Source organism: Ranitomeya imitator, chromosome 2 (genome assembly GCF_032444005.1).
Source record: "Ranitomeya imitator isolate aRanImi1 chromosome 2, aRanImi1.pri, whole genome shotgun sequence".
Lineage (NCBI taxonomy): Eukaryota > Metazoa > Chordata > Amphibia > Anura > Dendrobatidae > Ranitomeya > Ranitomeya imitator.
Window position 1 is genome coordinate 769,499,109 of NC_091283.1, and position 26,100 is coordinate 769,525,208.

The window sequence follows — 26,100 nt, forward strand, 5'->3', positions numbered from 1 at the left end:
AATCTTATAAATGTGCCCCTGCTGTGTACTGGGTAATGGCTGTATCTGACCGTACAGGAACATGGTGTGATCATACCATATCTCCTGGGAAGGGGAGGAAGCAAAAGGGTATACAGACATTACAACATGGGATCGCAGGAGTTTTTCTGTGAGGTAAAACATTTTTAAAAAACAAGAGGGTAAATGTTTTAACCACGAAAAGTATCAGCTGCGATCACCTGCTGTCCTGTCTGTATACTCTCTCCTCAACCCCCACCCCCTGCCCAGGAGATGTGGTATGATCAGACCATGTTCCTGTACGGTCAGACACAGTACACAGCAGGGGCACATTTATCAGATTATCTCAGCACAGGAACATTTTATTTAAAAACTGCTTGTTCCCGTCTGTATCCTATCTTTGATTTTACCTGTTTTCACCGTGTGGTGTTAGGTTTCTGTGGTCTCTCTACAATTTAGATTTTTAATTGATGTTTTGTCCTTTGTCCTTAGTTTGATTACCGGTCCCTTCTATTTGAGCTCCGATACCTGGACGTCCCTTTGAATCCGCGACATCTATTCCGGACACACTTTCTCCATCCTCTGAGTTACGGCGACGATCTGAGTATCAGTACATCTCTACTGTCGGCTTCATGAAAATTTGCCACACAGGCAAGGACTATCTGTGATATATTTTTGTTGGTTCTGGCAGCTTTCTTTTATTTTTACTTTTCTTTTTCAGATTAATATTTATGGAATATATTTATGTGTGATCAATAGACAATGTAACAATTTCATCTTTAACTTGCTTAATTGTTCACAACAACAGTAATTGACCGGCGGTGCCTAAACTTTTACATGCCACTGTACACATTTCTTATAACTCATAGTAAACCTACTAGTTTTGTGCCACTGAAGACTGCAACTTTTACATTACCAGAGTCTGCCAATGACTTCATGCCAGCACACTTACCCCAGGAATAACTCCACAGTCCCGCTAGCCATATAAATCTATAATATAGCGAGCGAAAGCTTAATACGTCAGGACTCACATGCTAATCGCTCCTTTAACTGTGGCGTTGGGGCCAAATCCACGGCGCTTTTATTGTGACAGTTGAGCATGTGGGGGTCTGCTCCATAGCTGAGCAGGAGGGAGCACACCTCCACACGGTTCTTGGAGGCCGCTTCATGAAGAGGCGTAAACTGCCACAGGTCCATTGCATTTACGCAGGCTCCATGCTGGAAGACAAGAAAGTCTAGTGAGACAGGTATGGCAGCAGCTGTAACAGAAGCCATCATACTGTCCTAGATAAACACTGGGGAAAGAACTGACTTTAAAGGGGTCTGATGGGGTTGTCCGAGATCAGGGGAGAAACGGACAACAGGAAATACGCCCTCTTTCCTACCCACACCCCCCAAAAAAAAGCTATGACATGCTGCACATCCATGTGACCCCTGCAGCCAGTCACTGGTCTTAGAAGTCCCATGAAGTACATACAAGCATCACCAGTGAGACCAGTGATTGGCTGCAGACATCACAAGAACATACAGTATTTTGTCACTACAGGAAAGTAAGCAAAGGCAGTCAGAAAATCAGGGAATTTTACAAGTGAGTAATGAGTGTTTTATTTTACACCACGTTCCAAATTATTATGCAAATTATATTTTTCTCGGATTTTCCTAAATGGTCGGTGCAAATGACAGTCAGCCTAATAAAAGTCATTACCCGTTAACCCCTTTCTGCCATTGGACGTACTATTCTGTCCATGTGGGGTGGGCCTTAATTCCCAAGGACGGAATAGTACGTCCAGCGCGATCGCCCGCGCTCACGGGGGGAGCGCGGCCGATCGCGGCCGGGTGTCAGCTGCTTATCGCAGCTGATATCCGGCACTATGTGCCAGGAGCGGTCACGAACTGCCCCCGGCACATTAACCCCCGGCACACCGCGATCAAACATGATCGCGATGTGCTGGCGGTGCAGGGAAGCATCGCGCAGGGAGGGGGCTCCCTGCGGGCTTCCCTGAGACCCCCGCATGTGATCGCGTTGCTGCAAGGGTCTCCCTACCTTCCTCCCTGCAGCAAGGCCCAGATCCAATATGGCCGCGGCACCCGGGTCCTGCAGGGAGGGAGGCGGCTTACCAAGTGCCTGCTCAGAGCAGGCACTTTGTAACGCTGCAGCGCTGTTTGACAGATCGGTGATCTGACAGAGTGCTGTGCAAACTGTCAGATCACCGATCTGTATTGTCCCCCCCCCCCCCCCCCCCCCCCCCGCCCCCCGGACAAACAATAAAAGTACACATATTTAGTATCGCCGCGTCCGTAACGGCCCGACCTATAAAGCTGTCCCACTAGTTAACCCCTTCAGTAAACACCATAAGAAAAAAAAAAAAAAAAAAAAACGAGGCAAAAAACAACGCTTTATTATCATACCGCCGAACAAAAAGTGGAATAACACGCGATCAAAAAGACGGATATAAATAACCATGGTACCGCTGAAAGCGTCATCTTGTCCCGCAAAAAAAACGAGCCGCCATACAGCAACATCAGCAAAAAAATTAAAAAAAAAGTTATAGTCCTCAGAATAAAGCGATGCAAAAATAATTATTTTTTCTATAATATAGTTTTAATCGTATAAAAGCGCCAAAACATAAAAAAAATGGTATAAATGAGGTGTCGCTGTAATCGTACTGACCCGAAGAATAAAACTGTTTTATCAATTTTACCAAACGCGGAACGGTATAAACGCCTCCCCCAAAAGAAATTAATGACTAACTGGTTTTTGGTCATTCTGCCTCACAAAAATCGGAATAAAAAGCAATCAAAAAATGTCACGTGCCCGAAAATGTTACCAATAAAAACGTCAACTCGTCCTGCAAAAAACAAGACCTCACATGACTCTGTGGACTCATATGGAAAAATTATAGCTCTCAAAATGTGTTAACGCAAAAAATATTTTTTGCAATAAAAAGCGTCTTTCAGTGTGTGACGGCTGCCAATCATAAAAATCCGCTAAAAAACCCGCTATAAAAGTAAATCAAACCCCCCTTCATCACCCCCTTAGTTAGGGAAAAATTAAAAAAATGTATTTATTTCCGTGTTAGGGCTAGTGTGAGTGCGAGGGATAGTGCGAGGGATAGTGCGAGGGATAGTGCGAGGGATAGTGCGAGGGATAGTGCGAGGGATAGTGCTAGGGATAGTGCTAGGGATAGTGCTAGGGATAGTGCTAGGGATAGTGCTAGGGATAGTGCTAGGGATAGTGCTAGGGATAGTGTTAGGGATAGGGTTAGGGATAGGGTTAGGGATAGGGTTAGGGATAGGGCTAAGGCTATAGTTAGGGTTGGGGCTAAAGTTAGGGTTAGGATTACATTTACGGATGGGAATAGGGTTGGGATTAGGGTTAGCGGTGTGTCAGGGTTAGAGGTGTGGTTAGGGTTACCGTTGGGATTAGGGTTAGGGGTGTGTTTGGATTAGGGTTTCAGTTATAATTGGGTGGTTTCCACTATTTAGACACATCAGGGGCTCTCCAAACGCGACATGGCGTCCGATCTCAATTCCAGCCAATTCTGCGTTTAAAAAGTAAAACAGTGCTCCTTCCCTTCCGAGCTCTCCCGTGTGCCCAAACAGGAGTTTACCCCAATATATTGGGTATCAGCGTACTCAGGACAAATTGGACAACAACTTTTGGGGTCCAATTTCTCCTGTTACCCTTGGGAAAATACAAAACTGGGGGCTAAAAAATAATTTTTGTGGGGAAAAAAAAAGGATTTTTTTTATTTTCACGGCTCTGCGTTATAAACTGTAGTGAAATACTTGGGGGCTCAAAGTTCTCACAACACATCTAGATAAGTTCCTTGGGGGGTCTAGTTTCCAAAATGGGGTCACTTGTGGGGGGTTTCTACTGTTTAGGTACATTAGGGGCTCTGCAAACACAATGTGACGCCTGCAGACCATTCCATCTAAGTCCTCATTCCAAATTGCGCTCCTTCCCTTCCGAGCCCTCCCATGCGCCCAAACGCTGGTCCCCCCCCCCCCCCCACATATAGGGTATCAGCGCACTCAGGACAAATTGCACAACAACTTTTGGGGTCCAATTTCTCCTGTTACCCTCAGGAAAATACAAAACTGAGGGCTAAAAAATAATTTTTGTGGGAAAAAATTTTTGTTTTATTTTTACGGTTCTGCCTTATAAACTTCTGTGAAGCACTTGGTGGGTCAAAGTGCTCACCACACCTCTAGATAAGTTCCTTAGGGGGTCTACTTTCCAAAATGGTGTCACTTGTGGGGGGTTTCAATGTTTAGGCACATCAGTGGCTCTCCAAACGCAACATGGCGTCCCATCTCAATTCCAGTCAATTTTGCATTGAAAAGTCAAATGGCGCTCCTTTCCTTCCGAGCTCTGCCATGCGACCAAACAGTGGTTAACCCCCACATATGGGGTATCGGCGTACTCAGGACAAATTGTACAACAACGTTTGGAGTCCATTTTCTCCTGTAACCCTTGGTAAAATAAAACAAATTGGAGCTGAAGTAAATTTTTTGTGAAAAAAAGTTAAATGTTCATTTTTATTTAACCCCTTTACCCCCAAGGGTGGTTTGCACGTTAATGACCGGGCCAATTTTTACAATTCTGACCACTGTCCCTTTATGAGGTTATAACTCTGGAACGCTTCAATGGATCCTGGTGATTCTGACATTGTTTTCTCGTGACATATTGTACTTCATGACAATGGTAAAAATTATTTGATAGTACCTGCGTTTATTTGTGAAAAAAACGGAAATTTGGCGAAAATTATGAAAATTTCGCAATTTTCCAACTTTGAATTTTTATGCAATTAAATCACAGAGATATGTCACACAAAATACTTAATAAATAACATTTCCCACATGTCTACTTTACATCAGCACAATTTTGGAAACAAAATTTTTTTTTGTTAGGGAGTTATAAGGGTTAAAAGTTGACCAGCAATTTCTCATTTCTACAACACCATTTTATTTTAGGGACCACATCTCATTTGAAGTCATTTTGAGGGGTATATATGATAGAAAATACCCAAGTGTGACACCATTCTAAAAACTACACCCCTCAAGGTGCTCAAAACCATATTCAAGAAGTTTATTAACCCTTCTGGTGCTTCACAGGAATTTTTTGAATGTTTAAATAAAAATGAACATTTAACTTTTTTTCACAAAAAATTTAATTCAGCTCCAATTTGTTTTATTTTACCAAGGGTAACAGGAGAAAATAATGGACCCCAAACATTGTTGTACAATTTGTCCTGAGTATGCCAATACCCCACATGTGGGGGTAAACCACTGTTTGGGTGGATGGGAGAGCTCGGAAGGGAAGGAGCGCCGTTTGACTTTTCAAAGCAAAATTGACAGGAATTGAGATGGGACGCCATGTTGCGTTTGAAGAGCCACTGATGTGCCTAAACATTGAAACCCCCCACAAATGACACCATTTTGGAAAGTAGACCCCCTAAGGAACTTATCTAGAGGTGTGGTGAGCACTTTGACCCACCAAGTGCTTCACAGAAGTTTATAATGCAGAGCCGTAAAAATAAAACAAAATTTTTTTCCCACAAAAATTATTTTTTTAGCCCCCAGTTTTGTATTTTCCTGAGGGTAACAGGAGAAATTGGACCCCAAAATTTGTTGCCCAATTTGTCCTGAGTGCGATGATACACCATATGTGGGGGGAACCACTGTTTGGGCACATGGGAGGGCTCAGAAGGGAAGGAGTGCCATTTGAATGCAGACTTAGATGGAATGGTCTGCAGGTGTCACATTGCGTTTGCAGAGCCCCTAATGTACCTAAACAGTAGAAACCCCCCACAAGTGACACCATTTTGGAAAGTAGACCCCCTTAGGAACTTATCTAGATGTGTGCTGAGCGCTTTGACCCACCAAGGGCTTCACAGAAGTTTATAATGGAGAGCCGTAAAAATAAAACAAAAATTTTTTCCCACAAAAATTATTTTTTAGCCCCCAGTTTTGTATTTTCCCGAGGGTAACAGGAGAAATTCGACCCCACAATTTGTTGTCCAATTTGTCCTGAGTGCGCTGATACCCCATATGTGGGGGGGAACCACTGTTTGGGCGCATGGGAGGGCTCGGAAGGGAAGGAGCTCCATTTGGAATGAGGACTTAGATGGAATGGTCTGCAGGTGTCACATTGCATTTGCAGAGCCCCTAATGTACCTAAACAGTAGAAACCTCCCACAAGTGACACCATTTTGGAAACTAGACCCCCTAAGGAACTCATCTAGATGTGTTGTGATAGCTTTGAACCCCCAAGTGTTTCACTACAGTTTGTAACGCAGAGCCGTGAAAATTAAAAAAAAAAATCTTTCCCCCCAAAATTATTTTTTAGCCCCCAGTTTTGTATTTTCCCGAGGGTAAGAGGAGAAATTCGACCCCAAAAGTTGTTGTCCAATTTGTACTGAGTACGCTGATACCCCGTATGTTGGGGGAAACCACCGTTTGAGCGCATGGCAGAGCTCGGAAGGGAAGGAGCGCCATTTGGAATGCAGACTTAGATGGAATGGTCTGCAGACGTCACATTGCGTTTGCAGAACCCCTAATGTACCTAAACAGTAGAAACCCCCCACAAGTGACCCCATATTGGAAACTAGACCCCCCAGGGAACTAATCTAGATGTGTTGTGAGAACTTTGAACCCCCAAGTGTTTCACTACAGTTTATAACGCAGAGCCGTGAAAATAAAAAATCTTTTTTTTTCCCACAAAAAAATATGTTTTAGCCCCGAGTTTTGTATTTTCCCAAGGGTAACAGGAGAAATTGGACCCCAAAAGTTGTTGTCCTATTTGTCCTGAGTACGCTGATACCCCATATGTTGGGGTAAACCCCTGTTTGGGCACACGGGAGAGCTCGGAAGGGAAGAAGCACTGTTTTACTTTTTCAACGCAGAATTGGCTGGAATTGAGATCGGACGCCATGTCGCGTTTGGAGAGCCCCTGATGTGCCTAAACAGTGGAAACCCCCCAATTATAACTGAAACCCTAATCCAAACACATCCCTAACCCTAATCCCAACAGTAACCCTAACCACACCTCTAACCCTGACACACCCCTAACCCTAATCCCAACCCTATTCCCAACCGTAAATGTAATCTAAACCCTAACTGTAACTTTAGCCCCAACCCAAACTGTAGCCCTAGCCCTAACCCTAGCCCTAATCCTAACCCTAGCCCTAACCCTAGCCCTAACCCTAACCCTAGCCCTAGCCCTAACCCTAGCCCTAACCCTAGCCCTAACCCTAGCCCTAACCCTAACCCTAGCCCTAATGGGAAAATGGAAATAAATACATTGTTTAAATTTTTCCCTAACTAAGGGGGTGATGAAGGGGGGTTTGATTTACTTTTATAGCGGGTTTTTTAGCGGATTTTTATGATTGGCAGCCGTCACACACTGAAAGACGCTTTTTATTGCAAAAAATATTTTTTGCGTTACCACATTTTGAGAGCTATAATTTTTCTATATTTTGGTCCACAGAGTCATGTGAGGTCTTGTTTTTTGCGGGACGAGTTGATGTTTTTATTGGTAACATTTTCGGGCACGTGACATTTTTTGATCGCTTTTTATTCCGATTTTTGTGAGGCAGAATGACCAAAAACCAGCTATTCATGAATTTCTTTTGGGGGAGGCGTTTATACCGTTCCGCGTTTGGTAAAATTGATGAAGCAGTGTTATTCTTCGGGTCAGTACGATTACAGCGATACCTCATTTATATCATTTTTTTATGTTTTGGCGCTTTTATACGATAAAAACTATTTTATAGAAAAAATAATTATTTTTGCATCACTTTATTCTCAGGACTATAACTTTTTTATTTTTTTGCTGATGATGCTGTATGGCGGCTCGTTTTTTGCGGGACAAGATGACGTTTTCAGCGGTACCATGGTTAGTTATATCTGTCTTTTTGATCGCGTGTTATTCCACTTTTTGTTCGGTGCTATGATAATAAAGCGTTTTTTGCCTCTTACGGTGTTTACTGAAGGGGTTAACTAGTGGGCCAGTTTTATAGGTCGGGCCGTTACGGACGCGGCGATACTAAATATGTGTACTTTTATTGTTTGTTTTTTTTTATTTAGATAAAGAAATGTATTTATGGGAATAATATTTTTTTTTTTTTTTCATTATTTTGGAATATTTTTTTTTTATTTTTTTTACACATTTGAAATTTTTTTTTTTTACTTTTTTACTTTGTCCCAGGGGGGGACATCACAGATCAGTGATCTGACAGTTTGCACAGCACTCTGTCAGATCACTGATCTGACATGCAGCGCTGCAGCCTTCACGGTGCCTGCTCTGAGCAGGCTTCTGTGAAGACACCTCCCTCCCTGCAGGACCCGGATCCGCGGCCATCTTGGATCCGGGGCTGGAGGGAGCAGGGAGGGAGGTGAGACCCTCGCAGCAACGCGATCACATCGCGTTGCTGCGGGGGGCTCAGGGAAGCCCGCAGGGAGCCCCCTCCCTGCGCGGTGCTTCCCTGTACCGCCGGCACATCGCGATCATCTTTGATCGCGGTGTGCCGGGGGTTAATGTGCCGGGGGCGGTCCGTGACCGCTCCTGGCACATAGTGCCGGATGTCAGCTGCGATAAACAGCTGACACCCGGCTGCGATCGGCGGCGCTCCCCCCGTGAGCGCTGCCGATCGCATATGACGTACTATTGCGTCCTTGGGAAGTAAAGCCCACCCCACATGGACGCAATAGTACGTCTAATGGCAGAAAGGGGTTAAACATTCCAAAAATTCCTGTTAAGCACCTGAAGGGTTAATAAACTTCTTGAATGTGGTTTTGAGAACCTTGAGGGGTGCAGTTTTTAGAATGGTGTCACACTTGGGTATTTTCTATCATATAGACCCCTCAAAATGACTTCAAATGAGATGTGGTCCCTAAAATAAAATGGTGTTGTAAAAATGAGAAATTGCTGGTCAACTTTTAACCCTTCTAACTCCCTAACAAAAAAAAATTTTGGTTCCAAAATTGTGCTGATGTAAAGTAGACATGAGGGAAATGTTACTTATTAAGTATTTTGTGTGACATATCTCTTTGATTTTATTGCATAAAAATTCAAAGTTGGAAAATTGCGAAATTTTCAAAGTTTTCGCCAAATTTCCGTTTTTTTCACAAATAAGCGCAGGTAATATCAAAGAAATTTTACCACTATCATGAAGTACAATATGTCACGAGAAAACAATGTCAGAATCACCGGGATCCGTTGAAGCGTTCCAGAGTTATAACCTCATAAAGGGACAGTGGTCAGAATTGTAAAAATTGGCCCGGTCCATAACGTGCAAACCACCCTTGGGGGTAAAGGGGTTAAAGTATACATCGAATTTTCTTGAAAAAAACCTCCCAATGATAACAGAATAATCTCCAAAATGAATAAAAAAAAAAATCAAAATGCACTGTTCCAAATTATTAGACCCATTTGTATGTTTTATAGAACTGAAAATGTTCAATTGTGGAATTTGCAGCATTAGGAGGTCACATTCACTGAACAAAGCTATTTAACTCCTAAACATCCTAACAGGCCAAGTTACATGTTAACATAGGACCCCTTCATTGATATCACCTTCACAATTCTTGCATCCATTGAACTTGTGAGTTTTTGGAGAGTTTCTGCTTGTATTTCTTTGCATGAAGTCAGAATAGCCTCCCAGAGCTGCTGTTTTGGTGTGAACTGCCTCCCACCCTCATAGATCTTGTGCTTGATGATACTCCAAAGGTTCTCTATAGGGTTGAGGTCAGGGGAAGATGGTGGCCACACCATGAGTTTATCTCCTTTTTTGCCCATAGCAGCCAATGACTCAGAGGTATTCTTTGCAGCATGAGATGGTTTTGCTCCTGAAGGCACGTTTCTGCTTTTTAAACCATGGAAGAAAGTTGTCAGTCAGAAACTCTATATACTTTGCAGAGGTCAAATTCACACCTTCAGGAACCTTAAAAAGGCCCTACCAGCTGTTTCCCCATGATTCCAGCCCAAAACATGACTCCTCCACCTCCTTGCTAACGTCGCAGTCTTGTTGGGACATGGTGGCCACCACCAACCATCCACTACTCCATCCATCTGGACCATCCAGGGTTGCTCGATAATCATCAGTAAACAAGACTGTTTGTAAATTAGTCTTCATGTATGTCTGGGCCCACTGCAACCGTTTCTGCTGCTTGTGAACACTGTTAGGGGTGGCCGAACAGTAGGTTTATGCACCACAGCAAGCCTTCGAAGAATCCTATACCTTGATGTTCGAGGGACTCCAGAGGCACCAGCAGCTTCAAATAACTGCTGCTTTGTGATGGTATTTTGGCAGCTGCTCTCAATCCAATGAATTTGGCAGAAACCTTCCTCATTATGCCTTTATCTGCATGAACTCTGTCTGTGCTCTGTTTCAGTCACATATCTCTTCACAGTATGATGATCAATCTTAAGTTTTCGTGAAATATCTAATGTTTTCATACCTTGTCCAAGGCATTGCACTATTTAACACTTTTCAGCAGCAGAGAGATCCTTTTTATTTCCTATATTGCTTGAAACCTGTGGCTTGCTTAACCCCTTCCCGACCTGTTACACAGCATATGCGTCATGAAAGTCGGTGCCAATCCGACCTGTGACGCATATGCTGTGTCACAGAATGATCGCGTCCCTGCAGATCGGGTGAAAGGGTTAACTCCAATTGCACCCGATCTGCAGGGGAGTGGTACTTCAGCCCAGGGGGGTGGCTTCGCCCCCCCGTGGCTACGATCGCTCTGATTGGCTGTTGAAAGTGAAACAGCCAATCAGAGCAATTTGTAATATTTCACCTCTGAAAAGTGGTGAAATATTACAATCCAGCCATGGCCGATGTTGCAATATCATCGGCCATGGCTGTAAACCCTGATCTGCCCACCGCCACCGATCTCCTCCCTAGTCCTCCGTTCTGTCCCGTACTGTGGTCCGCTCCTGTCTGCTCCCCCCATCCTCCTGTCCGCCCCCCCGTGCTCCGATCCACCACTTCATACGTAGAGAGCCTCCCGGTGTCCGTCTGTCTTCTCAATGGGCGTCACCATCTTCCAAAATGGCGGGAGCAAGCGCAGTGCGCCTGCCGAATCTGCCGGCCGGCAAATTCGTTCCAGGTACATTTTGATCACTGTGATAAAACCTATCACACTGATCAAAATAAAAAAAATAGTAAATGAACCCCCCATTTATCACCCCCATAGGTAGGGACAATAATAAAATAAAGAAAATATTTTCTTTCCACTAGGGTTAGAATTAGGGTTTGAACTAAGGTTAGAAATAGGCTATGTGCACACGGTGCGGATTTGGCGGCGGATCCGCAGCGGACTGGCTGCTGCGGATTGGTAGCAGTTTTCCGTCAGTCAGGTTTACAGTACCATGTAAACCTATGGAAAACCAAATCCGCTGTGCCCATGGTGCAGAAAATACCGTCCGGAAACGCTGTGTTGTATTTTCCGCAGCATGTCAATGCTTTGTGTGGATTCCACAGCGTTTTACACCTGTTCCTCAATAGGAATCCGCACAAAAAACACTGGAAATCCCTGGTAAATCTGCAGGTAAAACGCAGTGCCTTTTACCTGCGGATTTTCCAAAAATAGCACGGAAAAATCTCACACGAATCCGCAGCGTGGGCACATAGCCTTAGAGTTAGGGTTGGAATAAGAGTTAGGGTTGGAATTAGGGCTAGGGTTGGAAATAGGGTTAAGATTAGGCTTGTGGTTAGGGTTATGGTTAGGGGTGTGTTGGAGTTAGAATTGAGGGGTTTCCACTGTTTAGGCACATCAGGGGTCTCCAAACGCAACATGGCGCCACCATTGATTTCAGCCAATCTTGCGTTCAAAAAGTCAAATGGTGCTCCCTCCCTTCCGAGCCCCGACGTGCGCCAAACAGTGGTTTACCCCCACATATTGGGTACCAGCATACTCAGGAAAAACTGTGCAACAACTATTGGGGTCCAATTTCTCCTGTTACCCTTGCGAAAATAAATTTTTTTTGCTAAAACAGTTTTTGAGGAATGAAAAATTGTTTATTTTCACAGCTCTGCATTATAAACTTCTGTCAAGCACTTGGGGGTTCAAAGTGCTCACTGCACATCTAGTTCCTTGGGGGGTCTAGTTTCCAAAATGGGGTCACTTGTGGGGGGTTTCTACTGTTTAGGCAAATCAGGGGCTCTGCAAATGCAACGTGACGCACGCAGACCATTCCATCAAAGTCTGTGTTTCAAAAGTCACGCCTTCAATTCCGAGCCCCGACGTGCGCCCAAACAGTGGTTTACCCCCACATATGGGGTATCCGTGTACTCAGGACAAACTGGGCAACAACTACTGGGGTCCAATTTCTCCTGTTACCCTGGTGAAAATAAAAAATTGCGGGCTAAAAAATAATTTTTGAGGAAAGAAAAATGATTTTCTATTTTCACGGCTATGCGTTATAAACTTCTATGAAGCACTTGGGGGTTTAAAGTGGTCACCGCACATCTAGATTAGTTCCATGGCAGGTCTAGTTTCCAAAATGGGGTCACATGTGGGGAAGCTCCAATGCTTAGGCACACACAGGGGCTCTCCAAACGCGACATGGTGTCTGCTAACGATTGGAGCTAATTTTTCATTCAAAAAGTCAAATGGTGCTCCTTCCCTTCCGAGCCCTGCCGCGTGACCAAACAGTGGTTTACCCCCACATGTTAGGTATCGGCGTACTCAGGACAAATTGTACTTTAACTTTTGGGGTCCAGTTTCTCTTTTTACCCGTGGGAAAATAAAAAATTGTTGCTAAAAGATCATTTTTGTGACTAAAAAGTTAAATGTTCATTTTTTCCTTCCATGTTGCTTCTGCTGCTGTGAAGCACCTGAAGGGTTAATAAGCTTCTTGAATGTGGTTTTGAGTACCTTGAGGGGTGCAAATTTTAGAATGGCGTCACTTTTGGGTATTTTCAGCCATATAGACCCCTCAAACTAACTTCAAATGACTAAAAAAAAAAAAAAAGGGTTTGTAAATTTCGTTGTAAAAATTAGAAATCGCTGGTCAAATTTGAACCCTTATAACTTCCTAGCAAAAAAAAATTTTGTTTCCAAAATTGTGCTGATGTAAAGTAGACATGTGCGTAATGTTATTTATTAACTATTTTGGGTCACATAACTTTCTCGTTTAACAGAGTAAAAATTCAAAATTTTAGCCAAATTTCCCTTTTTTTCACAAATAAGTGCAAAAATTATCGACCTAAATTTACCACTAACATGAAGCCCAATATGTCACGAAAAAACAGTCTCAGAACCGCTAGGATCCGTTGAAGCGTTCCTGAGTTATTACCTCATAAAGGGACACTGGTCAGAATTGCAAAAAATGGCCAGGTCATTAAGGTCAAAATAGGCTGGGCCATGAAGGGGTTAATAATGTGGAACATTTTTAAGTAGTTTTCCTTTTAATTAGAATCACCTGGAAAACTAATTATCACATGCGTTTAAGATTGATTTCAGTGATCCATTGAGCCCTGAGACACAATACCATCCACGAGTTTATTTGAAAAAGAAAATTAATCTTTATGACACTTAAATCCAATTTACATAATAATTTGGAACACAGTGTATATTCCTATACTCCGTTTTATTTCAAATACACTGCCAAGCACTTCATTATTCAGTATTTCATCATTCAGTATTTTGTGGTGATCTCAACATAGCAAGCTGTTACCCAGCCACAAGATGGGTAACAAGATGCTGATCACGGGCGGTCCACACAATGCAGCCCTGATGTGTCCTGTGTGAATAGAGCAATGGGTGTGCACATGCACCTCTACTCCATTGTCTATAGGTCTGCCCAAAAATGCTGCATATAGCAATTCACTTTCTCCATTAATAGGACAACATTTTAAAGGCAACCTGCCACGTTGTACATGTGGTCCCATCTGAGCTATAGTATTAGCATAGTAGAGAGAGAAACTGAGCAGAATGATATATAGGTATGTTGAAATAGATTCAGTATAACATATTTTATTCATTGAAATCTCTGGCGTCTGTATGAGTGAGTCCAGTGGGCGCTTCTACTAGTGACTGACAAGTTATCTCTGCATGCAGTCATACAGGGAAGCCTGTCAATCACTGATAGGACCACCCACTGGACTCCTTCATAAACAAATGTTGATCCTGCTCTGTAAAATCCTGCCTTCACATAAGATACCATTTTCACCATGAAGTGTTATTTTAAAGTGGGGATAGGGTAACACTGGCCCGCGAGCCGAAAAAACAGGATTTTTGGTTACTTACCGTAAAATCTGTTTCTCGGAGCCTTCATTGGAGGACACAGGAACCATGGTTGTATGCTGCTGCCAGTAGGAGGCTGACACTATGCACAAAAAAAGAAAGCTCCTCTGCAGTGTACACCCCACCGACTGGCAATCAGGAATTCAGTTAGTGAGAAAGCAGTAGGAGAAACACAACTACAGATAATAAACTGTAAACATAGAACAAAGAACAGAACAGAGGAACTGAGAAACATGGGATTGTGCTGTGTCCCCCAATGAAGGCTCCGAGAAACAGATTTTACGGTAAGCAACCAAAAATCCTGTTTTTTCTATCGCTTCATTGAGGGACACAGGAACCATGGGACGTCCCAAAGCAGTCCCTGGGGTGGGAAAAACAGACTTTCATCAGGTCAGGGGACTCACCACTGCCGCCTGCAAGATCCTTCTGCCTAGGCCGGCGTCCGCCGAAGCATAGGTATGGACCTTGTAAAATTTGGCGAAAGTGTGGACGGAAGACCAGGTTGCCGCTTTGCAAAGCTGTAGGGCGGAAGCCCTGTGATGCACTGCCCAGGAGGCACCGACTGCCCGGATAGAGTGAGCCTTAATCCCAGGAGGGGGCACTCTGTTCTTGACCCGGTAAGCCTCCAAAATTGCCGTTCTGATCCAGCGAGCAATTGTCGCCTTGGATGACGGCAGACCTCTATGCATGCCATCTGGAATGCTTCCGAAAGGAAGCCATCTGGAATGCTTCCGAAAGGAAGCCGTTCTAGCCAGTTAGATCCTCAGTGTCCTGACGAGATCGAGCTTGTTCAATGAACACTCCAGAGGATGAGTCGGAGCAGGACAAAAAGAAGGTAGCACGATGTCTTCATTGAGGTGGAAAGAGGATACCACCTTAGAAAAAAAGGAAGGTGGAGGCCGCAAGATCACCTTATCCTGGTGAATAACCAAGAAAGGAGGTCGACAAGAAAGAGCCGCCAACTCCGAGACGCGGCGGATGGAGATGATGGCCACAAGAAAGACCACCTTCCAAGAAAGGAGTGATAGGGGTGATAGGGAGATCTCCCTGAGAGGCTCAAAGTGGGAACTCTTCAGGACCTCCAGGACAAGATGGAGATCCCATGGATCCACGGGAGCCCGGTACGGAGGAGCCGCATGTGCTACTCCTTGAAGGAAGGTCTTGACCTGTGGTCGATCTGACAATTTTTTCTGGAAAATCATGGAAAGCGCTGAAACCTGACCCTTTAAGGAGCTAAGGGGGCAAGCCCCGCGTCCAGTCCAGCCTTGAGAAAAGCCAATATCGAAAAAAGGGAAAAGGACATAGGCGAGACGCTATTGGACTGGCACCAGAGGAAATAGGCCCTCCAGGTCCAATAGTAGATCCTGGAGGACGATGGCTTCCTAGCCTGAATCATAGTGCGAATCACACGATCTGAAAATCCAGACGCTTTCAGAACCGCGGTCTCAAGAGCCACACCGTCAAATTGAGTGGACGAGAATTCGGGTGGCAAATTAGACCCTGGTAAAGCAGATCGGGTCTGTCTGGAAGCCGCCAGGGAGCGTCCGCAAGAATGTTGACGATCTCCGCGAATCAAGACCTTCTGGGCCAATCCGATGCGATCAGAATGACTGGCACCCTTTCCGCCTTGATCTTTTTCAACAGCTTGGGAAGCAGGGGAAGGGGTGGAAATAGGTAGGGGAGCGCGAACTGCGCTCAAGGAAAGGCCAGAGCGTCGACGCCCATAGCGAGGGGGTTGCGGGACCTGGAGATGAACCGGGGGACCTTCCTGTTCAGTCGATATGCCAGGAGATCCACATCCGGAGTCCCCAATCGAAGGCAAATTTGATGGAAGACCTCCTGATGCAGGGACCAGTCCCTTGCCGCAAGGCCCTCGCGGCTGAGAAAATCGGCGGCCCAATTGTCCACGCCGGGGATGGGATATGTACCGCGGATATCGCCAGAACCGTCGCCTCTGCCCAAAGAAGGATCTTGGACCCCTCGGCCAAGGTCAGGGAACTCAGAGTCTGCCCCCTGGTGGTTGACATATGCTAATCCTGTGGCATTGTCAGTCTGGATTCGGATTGGCAGACCCCTGAGAAGCTTTTCCCAGAACAGGAGGGACAGAAAGATGGCCCGTATCTCGAGGACGTTGATCGGCAGGGAGGACTCCTGCGCCGACCAACGACCCTGAACAGTCAGGTGACGAAATACTGCGCCCCAGCCGAGGCGACTGGTGTCCGTCGTAATCACCTGTCAGTGGACGGGAAGGAAGGACCTGCTCTGGAAGATGAGAGGATGTCAGCCACCATCTGAGAGAACGTTTGACCCGGGACGAAAGCAGAATAAGATGAACCAGGGAGAAGGGAGACTTGTCCCACTGGGAAAGGTTTGCCTGTTAAAGGGGTCTTGTATGAAATTGGGTAAAAGGAATCGCCTCCATCGTTGCCACCATTCTCCCCCAGACCTTCATGGCCGATCTGAAGCATGGAAGCCGAGGCCCCTGTAGCAAGGAAACTTCCCGACGGAGAGCGGCTCTTTTCTCTTCGGGAAGGAAGACTCTTGACAGACGGGTGTCGAAAAGCATGCCCAGAAACACGAGGCACTGAGAGGGGACTAGACAGGACTTCGATCTGTTGACAAGGCACCCGAAACGGGCTAGGGTGTCGAGTACGATGGCCAGACTTGAATGTCGTCGAGGTACGGAAAGAGCACCAGACCTCTGATCCTCAAAATGGCTATCAATGGTGTCATGATCTTCGTGAAAACCCTGGGAGCGGTTGCGAGACCGAACGGCAGGGTGACAAACTGGAAATGTTCCTGATGTACTGCAAAACGCAGGAATCTGTGATGTCCCAGGAATATAGGGACATGGAGATAGGCGTCCTGGATGTCTATGGCGTACAGAAATTCCTGTGCCTCCATTGAAGCGATTACTGAACGAAGGGATTCCATTCTGAAATGTCGCAGACGAACCCTTTTGTTCAGTAACTTGAGGTCGAGGATGGGACGAACCTTGCCGTCTTTTTTCGGCACCACAAACAGGTTCGAATACAAACCTGTGAAACGTTATCTTGCTGGAACGGGGACGATTAGCCCAGAATCCAGGAGGGAAGTGATGGACGCAAAGAAATCCGGAACCAGGGTGGGGTCTCGGAGTGTGGGATTCGAAGAATCGATCCCAGGGCCGAGAAGAGAACTCTATTTTGTATCCTGAAGATACAACCTCCCTGACCCAAGTGTCCTCCACTGAGGCGATCCAAACATCTTTGAAGAAAAGAAGATGGCCGCCCAGCTTGGGAGGTGCACTGGGGGCCCGTCGTGAGTCATGCTGAGGTAGATCTTCCAGATCTAGGTCTGGTGGATCTACCTTGGGGGTAGCGAGAACGCCAGGAAGGGGTGGGCCGGAAGGAAACCTTCTTCCTATCTTGGCGCGCTTGCAGCCCCTGCTGGTGGGAAAAGGAGTTTGTCGTCGCGAAGCGACGAAAAGGCCGAAAGGACCGAAACTGCTGCTTCGTCGGAGGCCGGCGAGGTTTACACTGGGGAAGGTGGCGTCCTTGATAATTTGGTCCAGTCTGGAACCAAAAAGACGTAATCCCTGAAAAGGCAGGTTGGTAAGGGACTTCTTTGATGACAAGTCCACCTGCCAGGCCTTAAGCCAGACGGTCCGCCGGATGGCAACAAAGTTGCTAGACGCCTGAGCTGCGCAAGATGCGGCATCCAGGGAGGCAGAAACCAAATATTCACCTGCGTGAGAAATCTGGTCGGCCAGCTCCGCCAGCTGTTGTGATTGAGCCCCAGCCAGAATGCCCTGGCAGAGTTGTTTGGCCCATTTGGCTATGGACTTTGAAACCCAAGTGGAAGCGAAGGATTCTATCATTAGAATCCTTCAGAGATGCTGCACCTGAAATAGGAAGGACCGTATTGGTAGATAGTCTAGAAACTGGCGGGTACACGGAGGGAGAAGAGGTCCAGTTAGCGATGAGTTCCGGAGAAAAGGGATATAATCTGGTCGGATTCTCTCTCTGGCCAAAAGCTTCTCAAATTCGGAATGAGGAGCGAAGACCCTGGAAGGAGGTCTAGACCATCTGAATGAAACTTCCTGATTCGCGGGTTCCGTAGCGGAATCTTTGATGCCACAGGTCTGATTGATTGCTCCAATGAGACTCTGGACCATATCTCTCATGTTAGCAATTTGGTCCCAGTCCAGCTCCAAAGCATCGTCTCAAGGCACATCCGAGAAAGCTTCGCCTGACTCGGGAGAGGAGGATCGAGAAGAAACGGATCGCTGCGACGGACCGGTGGGCGAGATGGAACGGGAAGAGGTCTCAGACCGGCCTTCCTGTCTAGATCTTTTGTGGCTTATCTTGGCAGGCTCGGACGGGGCATCCTGTGACCCGCTGGCTACTGCAGGAGTCTGCAGGGGCAACTTATCTAGTATGGACATCAGGGTCTGAGATACCCTGGTGAGATCCGCCACAGATTACGACAGAGGAAGCCCACCCTGCGATAGGGGTCTCACTATCACCCGGAACAGAAGGGGGCTCCTGAGCGGTGGGTACAGTGGGGTTGCTGCAGTCCTGACAGAGGGGAGAGGACTGACCTGTGGGAAGCCTGCATTTACAAGACGAACAAAGATGACCAAAGCAGAGGAAGAGGAAGAAGCAGGCAGACGGGAACGTTGCCCCTCAGAATTAGACATGATAGACAGACCCCTGAAAGATGCCAGAAGATTGGGGGACAGAATAGCAGAGGAGAGTGTCAGTCTGCAGAGCAGAGCTACTCACAGCAGATGTCCTGAAGTCAGCTTCCGGCAGTAGAGGCTGTGAAGATCGGTAGATGGGACAGGTCCTGAAGTAGAATCACCACCGGGTCCAAAAACGCCAGAAATGGCGACTGCAGCAGATTCAGGCAAAAAAGCGTGCGCTGCTGTGTAGGGAGCCCACTCTCTGAGAGGGGCTGAGTTCATTGAGCGACACAGGGTGGAAAAGATAGCACTGAATAACAGGATTTTTGGTTGCTTACCGTAAAATCTGTTTCTTGAAGCCTCCATTGGGGGACACAGGAACCATGGGTGTATGCTGCTGCCACTAGGAGGCTGACACTATGCAAATAAAAAAGTTAGCTCCTCCTCTGCAGTATACACCCCACCGACTGGCATTATACTCTTCAGTTAGTGAGAAAGCAGTAGGAGATAAGTAGCAAGGTTGAAAACCATAACCACAAACTTGAGAACTGTAAACGTGAGAACAGTCATAGAACAGAAGAATTGGGAGGGAGCTGTGTCCCCCAATGGAGGCTTCAAGAAACAGATTTTACGGTAAGCAACCAAAAATCCTGTTTTCTTTATCGCCTCTCATTGGGGGACACAGGAACCATGGGACGTCCCAAAGCAGTCCCTAGGGCGGGAAAAACAGACTTCCATCAGGTCAGGGGACTCACCACTGCCGCCTGCAAGATCCTTCTGCCTAGGCTGGCGTCCGCCGAAGCGTAGGTATGGACCTTGTAAAATTTGGCGAACGTGTGGATGGAAGACCAAGTTGCCGCTTTGCAAAGCTGTTAGGCGGAAGCCCTGTGGTGCACCGCCCAGGAGGCGCCCACTGCCCGGGTAGAGTGAGCCTTAATCCCAGGAGGGGGCACTGTTCTTGACCCGGTAAGCCTCCAAAAATTGCCATTCTGATCCAGCGAGCAATAGTCGCTTTAGAAATCGGCTGGCCTCTGCGCGTGCCATCAGGAATGACGAAAAAGGAATCCGTCTTCTGGAAAGTGGACGTTCTATCCCAGTAGATCCTCTCTGCCCTGACGAGGTCCAGCCTGTTCAACGATCACTCCAGGGGATGAGCCGGAGCTGGACAAAAGGAAGGTAGAACGATGACCTCGTTGAGGTGGAAAACCACCTTAGGAAGGCAGGAAGGCGGAGGCATGAAGACCGCCTTGTCCTGGTGAATGTCCAAGTACGGAGGTCAGCAGGACAGGGCCGCCAACTCGAAAAAGCGGCAGATAAAGGTGATGGCCACAAGAAAGGCCACCCTCAAAGATAGAACCGACAGGGGAAACTCCTTGAGAGGCTCAAAGGGGGAAACCCTCAGAACGTCCAGAACCAGGTTTAAATCCCATGAAACCACGGGGGCCCTGTACGGAGGGACAGCGTGGGCTACTCCTTGAAGGAAGGTCTTAACCTGTGGCCGAAAAGCTACAGTCTTCTGAAAGAGGATGGAAGACGCAGAGACCTGGCCCTTCCGGGAACTAAGAGCCAGGCCCGAATCCAGTCCTGCCTGAAGGAAGGCCAAAATGGAAGGCAGGGAAAAGGACATAGGTGAAAAGCAGTTGGACTAGCACCAACGAAGGTAAGCCTTCCAGGTACGATAGTAGATCCTGGAAGATGAAAGCTTCCGAGCCTGAATCACGGTGTGAATCACCCGGTCCGAAAGGCCGGACGCTCTTAGAACTGCGGTCTCAACAGCCACGCCGTTAAACTGAGCGACCGAGAATTCGGGTGGCAGATCGGACCCTGAGACAGCAGATGACACTAAGCTAAACTGAAGAGTATAATGCCAGTCGGTGGGGTGTACACTGCAGAGGAGGAGCTAACTTGTTTATTTGCATAGTGTCAGCCTCCTAGTGGCAGCAGCATACACCCATGGTTCCTGTGTCCCCCAATGAGAGGCGATAAAGAAAAACCAGCGCTGAAGGCAGGAGGAGTCATGGGCGCGGAGTCTCCCTCTCCATCGCGTGATACGGATGGGGAAGGTGGAGGACGGGCGGGAGAAAAGCCCGCTCTATTGAGAAAAAGATGGGCGGAACCAGACCAGAACTAGGCCCCGACAGAAGCCGGGGCCAATATTAGGAGCTGGAAGCCGCAGGAAATGTCTCGGAAACACTGCACCCGGCACCTGATCGCCCCCTACCTGAGGAACCCAAAGAGATCCAGGGTGAGGTAAGAGCCCTGGACCCCCAGCTGAGTGGGCGATGTCTACCCCTCATAGGAGAGGGATTGAAAGATAGCCTTCCGGAGGGGACATATACTCACCTTCATCTGTGCACTTGACTTGTGGAAAAACACACCTGGGGAAAGAGGAGAATACCTCATCATCCAGGAAAAGTAGGGACGTCCTGAAGAAGACCTGTCTGATGGATGTCCTCGTCTCCTCCAACCGACAGGCTCTGGTGGGCAAGACGGGGCTAGGACCATCCAAATCTCCTAAACACACTTCTGTGTTAGGGTCCATGGTCCTGCCGGCCAGACCTATGAGGATACGGGGTGGCAGTACACGCCGTACTCAGTCTTTTTTGTGGGAGTACAGTTGTGACTGCTCACGCTGTATCCCTCCGGGTACCTAAAAAGGAACGACGCACATTGAGGTAGATATGGGTCTAAGGTAAGACCTCCTACTGACACGAAGCTAAACTGAATTCCTGATTGCCAGTCGGTGGGGTGTACACTGCAGAGGAGGAGCTAACTTTTTTTGTGCATAGTGTCAGCCTCCAAGTGGCAGCAGCATACACCCATGGTTTCTGTGTCCCCCAATGAAGCGATAGAGAAAAACCTTTTCCCTGGCCCCTAGACAAATTCTTGGGGACTGCAGTGCTCAGGCTGGTGGCCCAGTTTTGCCAGCCCTTTACTTGTTCCTTATACTGTGAGCACACACTGCATTCAGTATTGTACGCTGCAGCGAATGCCATGAAGGATCATGTCCGGACGCTGGCTGGTGCCAGGATTAACTTGTACTTTGTGGGCCGAGTCAGCAAGCTCTGCATGCCCTTTCCATCGATGAAGACTGCAGCCCCAGCATCTGCTATGTGATGCTCCAGCCCCAGCATCTCTTATGAAATGTATATGCTCCAGTCCCAGTCTCTCCTATAAATGCTCTCTACATGCCCAGTCCCAGTCTCTCTACATGCCCCAGCATCTACTCTGTGATGTGTATGATCCAGGCTCTGCATCTCCTATGTGCTGTGTACAGCAGTCTCAGTGTCTTCTATGCGATGCATGTACAGCAGTATCGGTGTTTCCTGTGATGTATATAGTGTATAAAGGCACAGATGATTGGCCTCGGGGAGACCAAAACATCCAACACCGCGGAGACACCACCACGTGTTTCTCAACGCAGTGATTCCAGATCACTGCCCCCATCCCTTATGGGAAATATGCAGATGCATGTAAAGAAGCTGCGGAGACACCATCACGTGTTTCTCGACGCATCTGCATATTTCCCACGCGATGGTGTCTCCGCGGTGTTGGATGTTTTGGTCTCCCCGAGGCCAATCATCTGTGCCTTTATAGCCTTTTTACTAGGCACTGCTCCTAATAGCCAGATTCCTACTCCACACTGATGAGGGGCAAACACCCCGAAACAGCTGTCTGTGGATGGATACCATGCTTGGCATAGGTGGCTTTCCTTCATAGGATGCTGCCCTTCCAGTGGTTGTTCCTTCCCGGGGAAAGGCCTGGCTATTCACTGCTTGCGTCGAGAAACACGTGATGGTGTCTCCGCAGCTTCTTTACATGTATATAGTGTAGACCTCCCACTGCTTGAGCTCTATGATACTTGAGAAGTGATGGATTTCCCGCTGTGAGGAGACCTGCAGTGTACTATACATCAGTGTTCGGAACACCATACTGCTGCAAGCCGTTCTTTACAAAACTTCTTGTAAAGAGTCAACTGCATCCAAGACTGACACAAATCTGGAAAATCAGTTGCGAATAGCAACATCATTACCACCTAACATCACACCACACACGTCACCAAAGTGAAGCAGCTCCAGCCATCACATTAGGGGGGGTTAATTAAAGGAGGGAACAAATATAGCAGGAAAACATTGAAGCTGGTAATTTTATACGGGCACAGAATGATGGTATAAATATCTAAATGGCCCCTGCATTAATGTAAAAAAAAAAAATCAGTTACCTTAACAAGAAGTTCTGTCACTTCATAGTGGCCGTATGAACAAGCATTGTGAAGAGGCACCAAATCTCTATAGAAAGTAGGGAAACAAGGAATGGTCTGAATATAGTGCAATTAAATGGATACAATATACGTAATGCTGTACTTTCCAGAAAGGCTATGTGCACACGTAGGAAGGGGGCTGCGGGTTCTCCCGCGGGTTTTCCCGCAGCAGATTTGATAAATCTGCAGGGCAAACCCGCTGCGGTTATCCCTGCAGATTTATTGCGGTTTGTGTTGCGGGTTCCGCTGCGGGTATAATCCTGCACTTGTTTTACTATTGATGCTGCATATGCAGCATCAATAGTAATGTTAAAAATAATGATATACTCACCCTCTGACGTCCCGACTCACCCACGGCGGTCCGGTTCCAAAGATGCTGTGCGAGAAGGACCTTTGTGACGTCACTGTCATGTGACCGCGACGTCACCGCAGGTCCTGCTCGCATAGCAACCTGAGACCGGACGGCCGCGTACAGCGCTGGGAGGTGAGTAGATTATTATTTTTTATTTTAATTCTTTTTTTTTTTTTTTACTACACAAATATGGTTCCCGGGGCCTGGAAGAGAGTCTCCTCTCCTCCACCCCGGGTACCACCCGCACATTATCCACTTACTTCCCGCATGGTGGGCACAGCCCCATGCGGGAAGTAAGCGGATCAATGCATTCCTATGGGTGCAGAATTGCTGCGATTCTGCACAAAGAAGTGAACGCAAATGAACTGCACAAAGAAAGTGAAGGTTGTAAACCGCTGCGTTCCCGCGCGTTTTTTCCCGCAGCATGTGCACAGCGGTTTGTGGTTTCCATAGGGTTTACATGTTACTGTAAACGCAATGGAAACTGCAGCGGACCTAAGCGGCAAAATCGCCGCGGTTCCGGGGTAAAAACCGCAAAGTGTGAACATGGCCAAACAAGTGCTGTATTCCCAAAGTATAAGTTGTCTGTACAACTTTACTGTCGCCAGCAAAAACGCTATTAACCTGCAGATATGGGGTTAGTGTTATTGACCTGCCCGGCTCCAGCACATAGCCGAACGGTGCGGGGAGAAAATTAAGATTATTCACCCCGGCAGCTTCCCAGTTTGGCAGAGCACAGGGATAGAATGCAGCTGATTAGCTTCCTAAACAGGTGCAATACCCCAGGCAAGCAGAGTCTTGGAAATTCCTGGTAAGATGATTTCCAGAAAAAAACTCTTCTTAATACAAACAAGTTTTAACACATGGATGCAGGAGGAGCAGGTCAACACGTGGACCATGGCCATTTTGTGTGCAAGTGACGATTCAACGGGTCCAAGTACGGTTTGATTGGGAGGGGTAGGCCCTTTATAGGAACACATGCCTCTTCTCCCACTTCACAGTAACTGAAGAAAAAAAACAAAAACAAAACAATATTATACAACAGAAAACACCACCTTACCTAACTTATCATTAAAACCTGAAGGACCTCTTGTGGGCTGGATCAAATGATCCATTTGGCGTCTCTATGTAAGAGTAATTTTTGAGATTACCTCCCTGAACCGGTCAATGGATCCTCTCCATACCTCGCTTAACCCCTTCCCGACCCATGACGCCACGTAGGCGTCATGAAAGTCGGTGCCATTCCGACCCATGACGCCTATGCGGCGTCATGGAAAGATCGCGTCCCTGCAGATCGGGTGAAAGGGTTAACTCCCATTTCACCCGATCTGCAGGGACAGGGGGAGTGGTAGTTTAGCCCAGGGGGAGTGGTAGTTTAGCCCAGGGGGGGTGGCTTCACCCCCTCGTGGCTACGATCGCTCTGATTGGCTGTTGAAAGTGAAACTGCCAATCAGAGCGATTTGTAATATTTCACCCATTATAACGGGTGAAATATTACAATCCAGCCATGGCCGATGCTGAAATATCATCGGCCATGGCTGGAAATACTAGTGTGCCCCCACCCCACCCCTCCGATCGCCCCCCCAGCCCCCCGATCTGTCCGGTACACTGCTCCGGCTCCCCTCCGTCCTGTGCTCCGCTCCCCCCCCCGTGCTCGTGCCCGCTCCCCCCGTGCTCCAATCACCCCCCCGTGCTCCAATCACCCCCCCTGCACTCCGATCCACCCCCCCCCCCCCGTGCTCCGTTCCACCCCCCCGTGCTCCATTCCAGCCCCCCCGTGCTCCGTTCCACGCCCCCCGCGCTCCGTTCCACCCCTCCCGCGCTCCGATTCCCCCCCCCGTGCTCCGATCCCCCCCCCCGTGGTCCCCCCCCACCCTATCATACTTACCGATCCAGCCGTGGTCCCGTCCTTCTTCTCCCGGGCGCCGCCATCTTCCAAAATGGCGGGCGCATGCGCAGTGCGCCCGCCGAATCTGCCGGCCGGCAGATTCGTTCCAAAGTGCATTTTGATCACTGAGATATAATCTATCTCAGTGATCAAAATAAAAAAAATAATAAATGACCCCCCCCTTTGTCACCCCCATAGGTAGGGACAATAAAAAAATAAAGAAATTTTTTTTTTTCCACTGTTAGAATAGGGTTAGGGGTAGGGGTAGGGTTAGGGTTAGGGTTAGGGGTAGGGTTAGGGGTAGGGTTAGGGTTAGGGGTAGGGTTAGGGGTAGGGCTAGGGGTAGGGTTAGGGGTAGGGTTAGGGTTAGGGTTAGGGTTAGGAATGTGCACACGTATTCTGGTCCTCTGCGGATTTTTCCGCTGCGGATTTGATAAATCCGCAGTGCTAAACCGCTGCGGATTTATGGCGGATTTACCACGTTTTTTTCTGCGCATTTCACTGCGGTTTTACAATTGCGATTTTCTATTGGAGCAGTTGTAAAACCGCTGCGGAATCCGCACAAAGAAGTGACATGCTGCGGAATGTAAACCGCTGCGTTTCCGTGCAGTTTTTCCGCAGCATGTGTACAGCGATTTTTGTTTCCCATAGGTTTACATTGAACTGTAAACTCATGG

The 26,100-nt window shown here is 47.3% G+C and overlaps 1 protein-coding gene across 2 annotated transcripts in view; it reads right to left on the reverse strand.

Annotated features, from left to right (window-relative positions):
- Positions 1-26,100, reverse strand: part of TNKS2 (tankyrase 2) — a 98,682-nt gene that overhangs the window by 39,542 nt on the left and 33,040 nt on the right. For both annotated transcript variants that reach the window (XM_069753462.1, XM_069753463.1), the window contains exons 7-8: positions 23,145-23,211; positions 1,029-1,215 (exon numbers count right to left, since the gene is read on the reverse strand). In XM_069753462.1, coding sequence (XP_069609563.1) covers positions 1,029-1,215; positions 23,145-23,211 — 254 coding nt within the window. The remainder of the gene's footprint in view (positions 1-1,028; positions 1,216-23,144; positions 23,212-26,100) is intronic.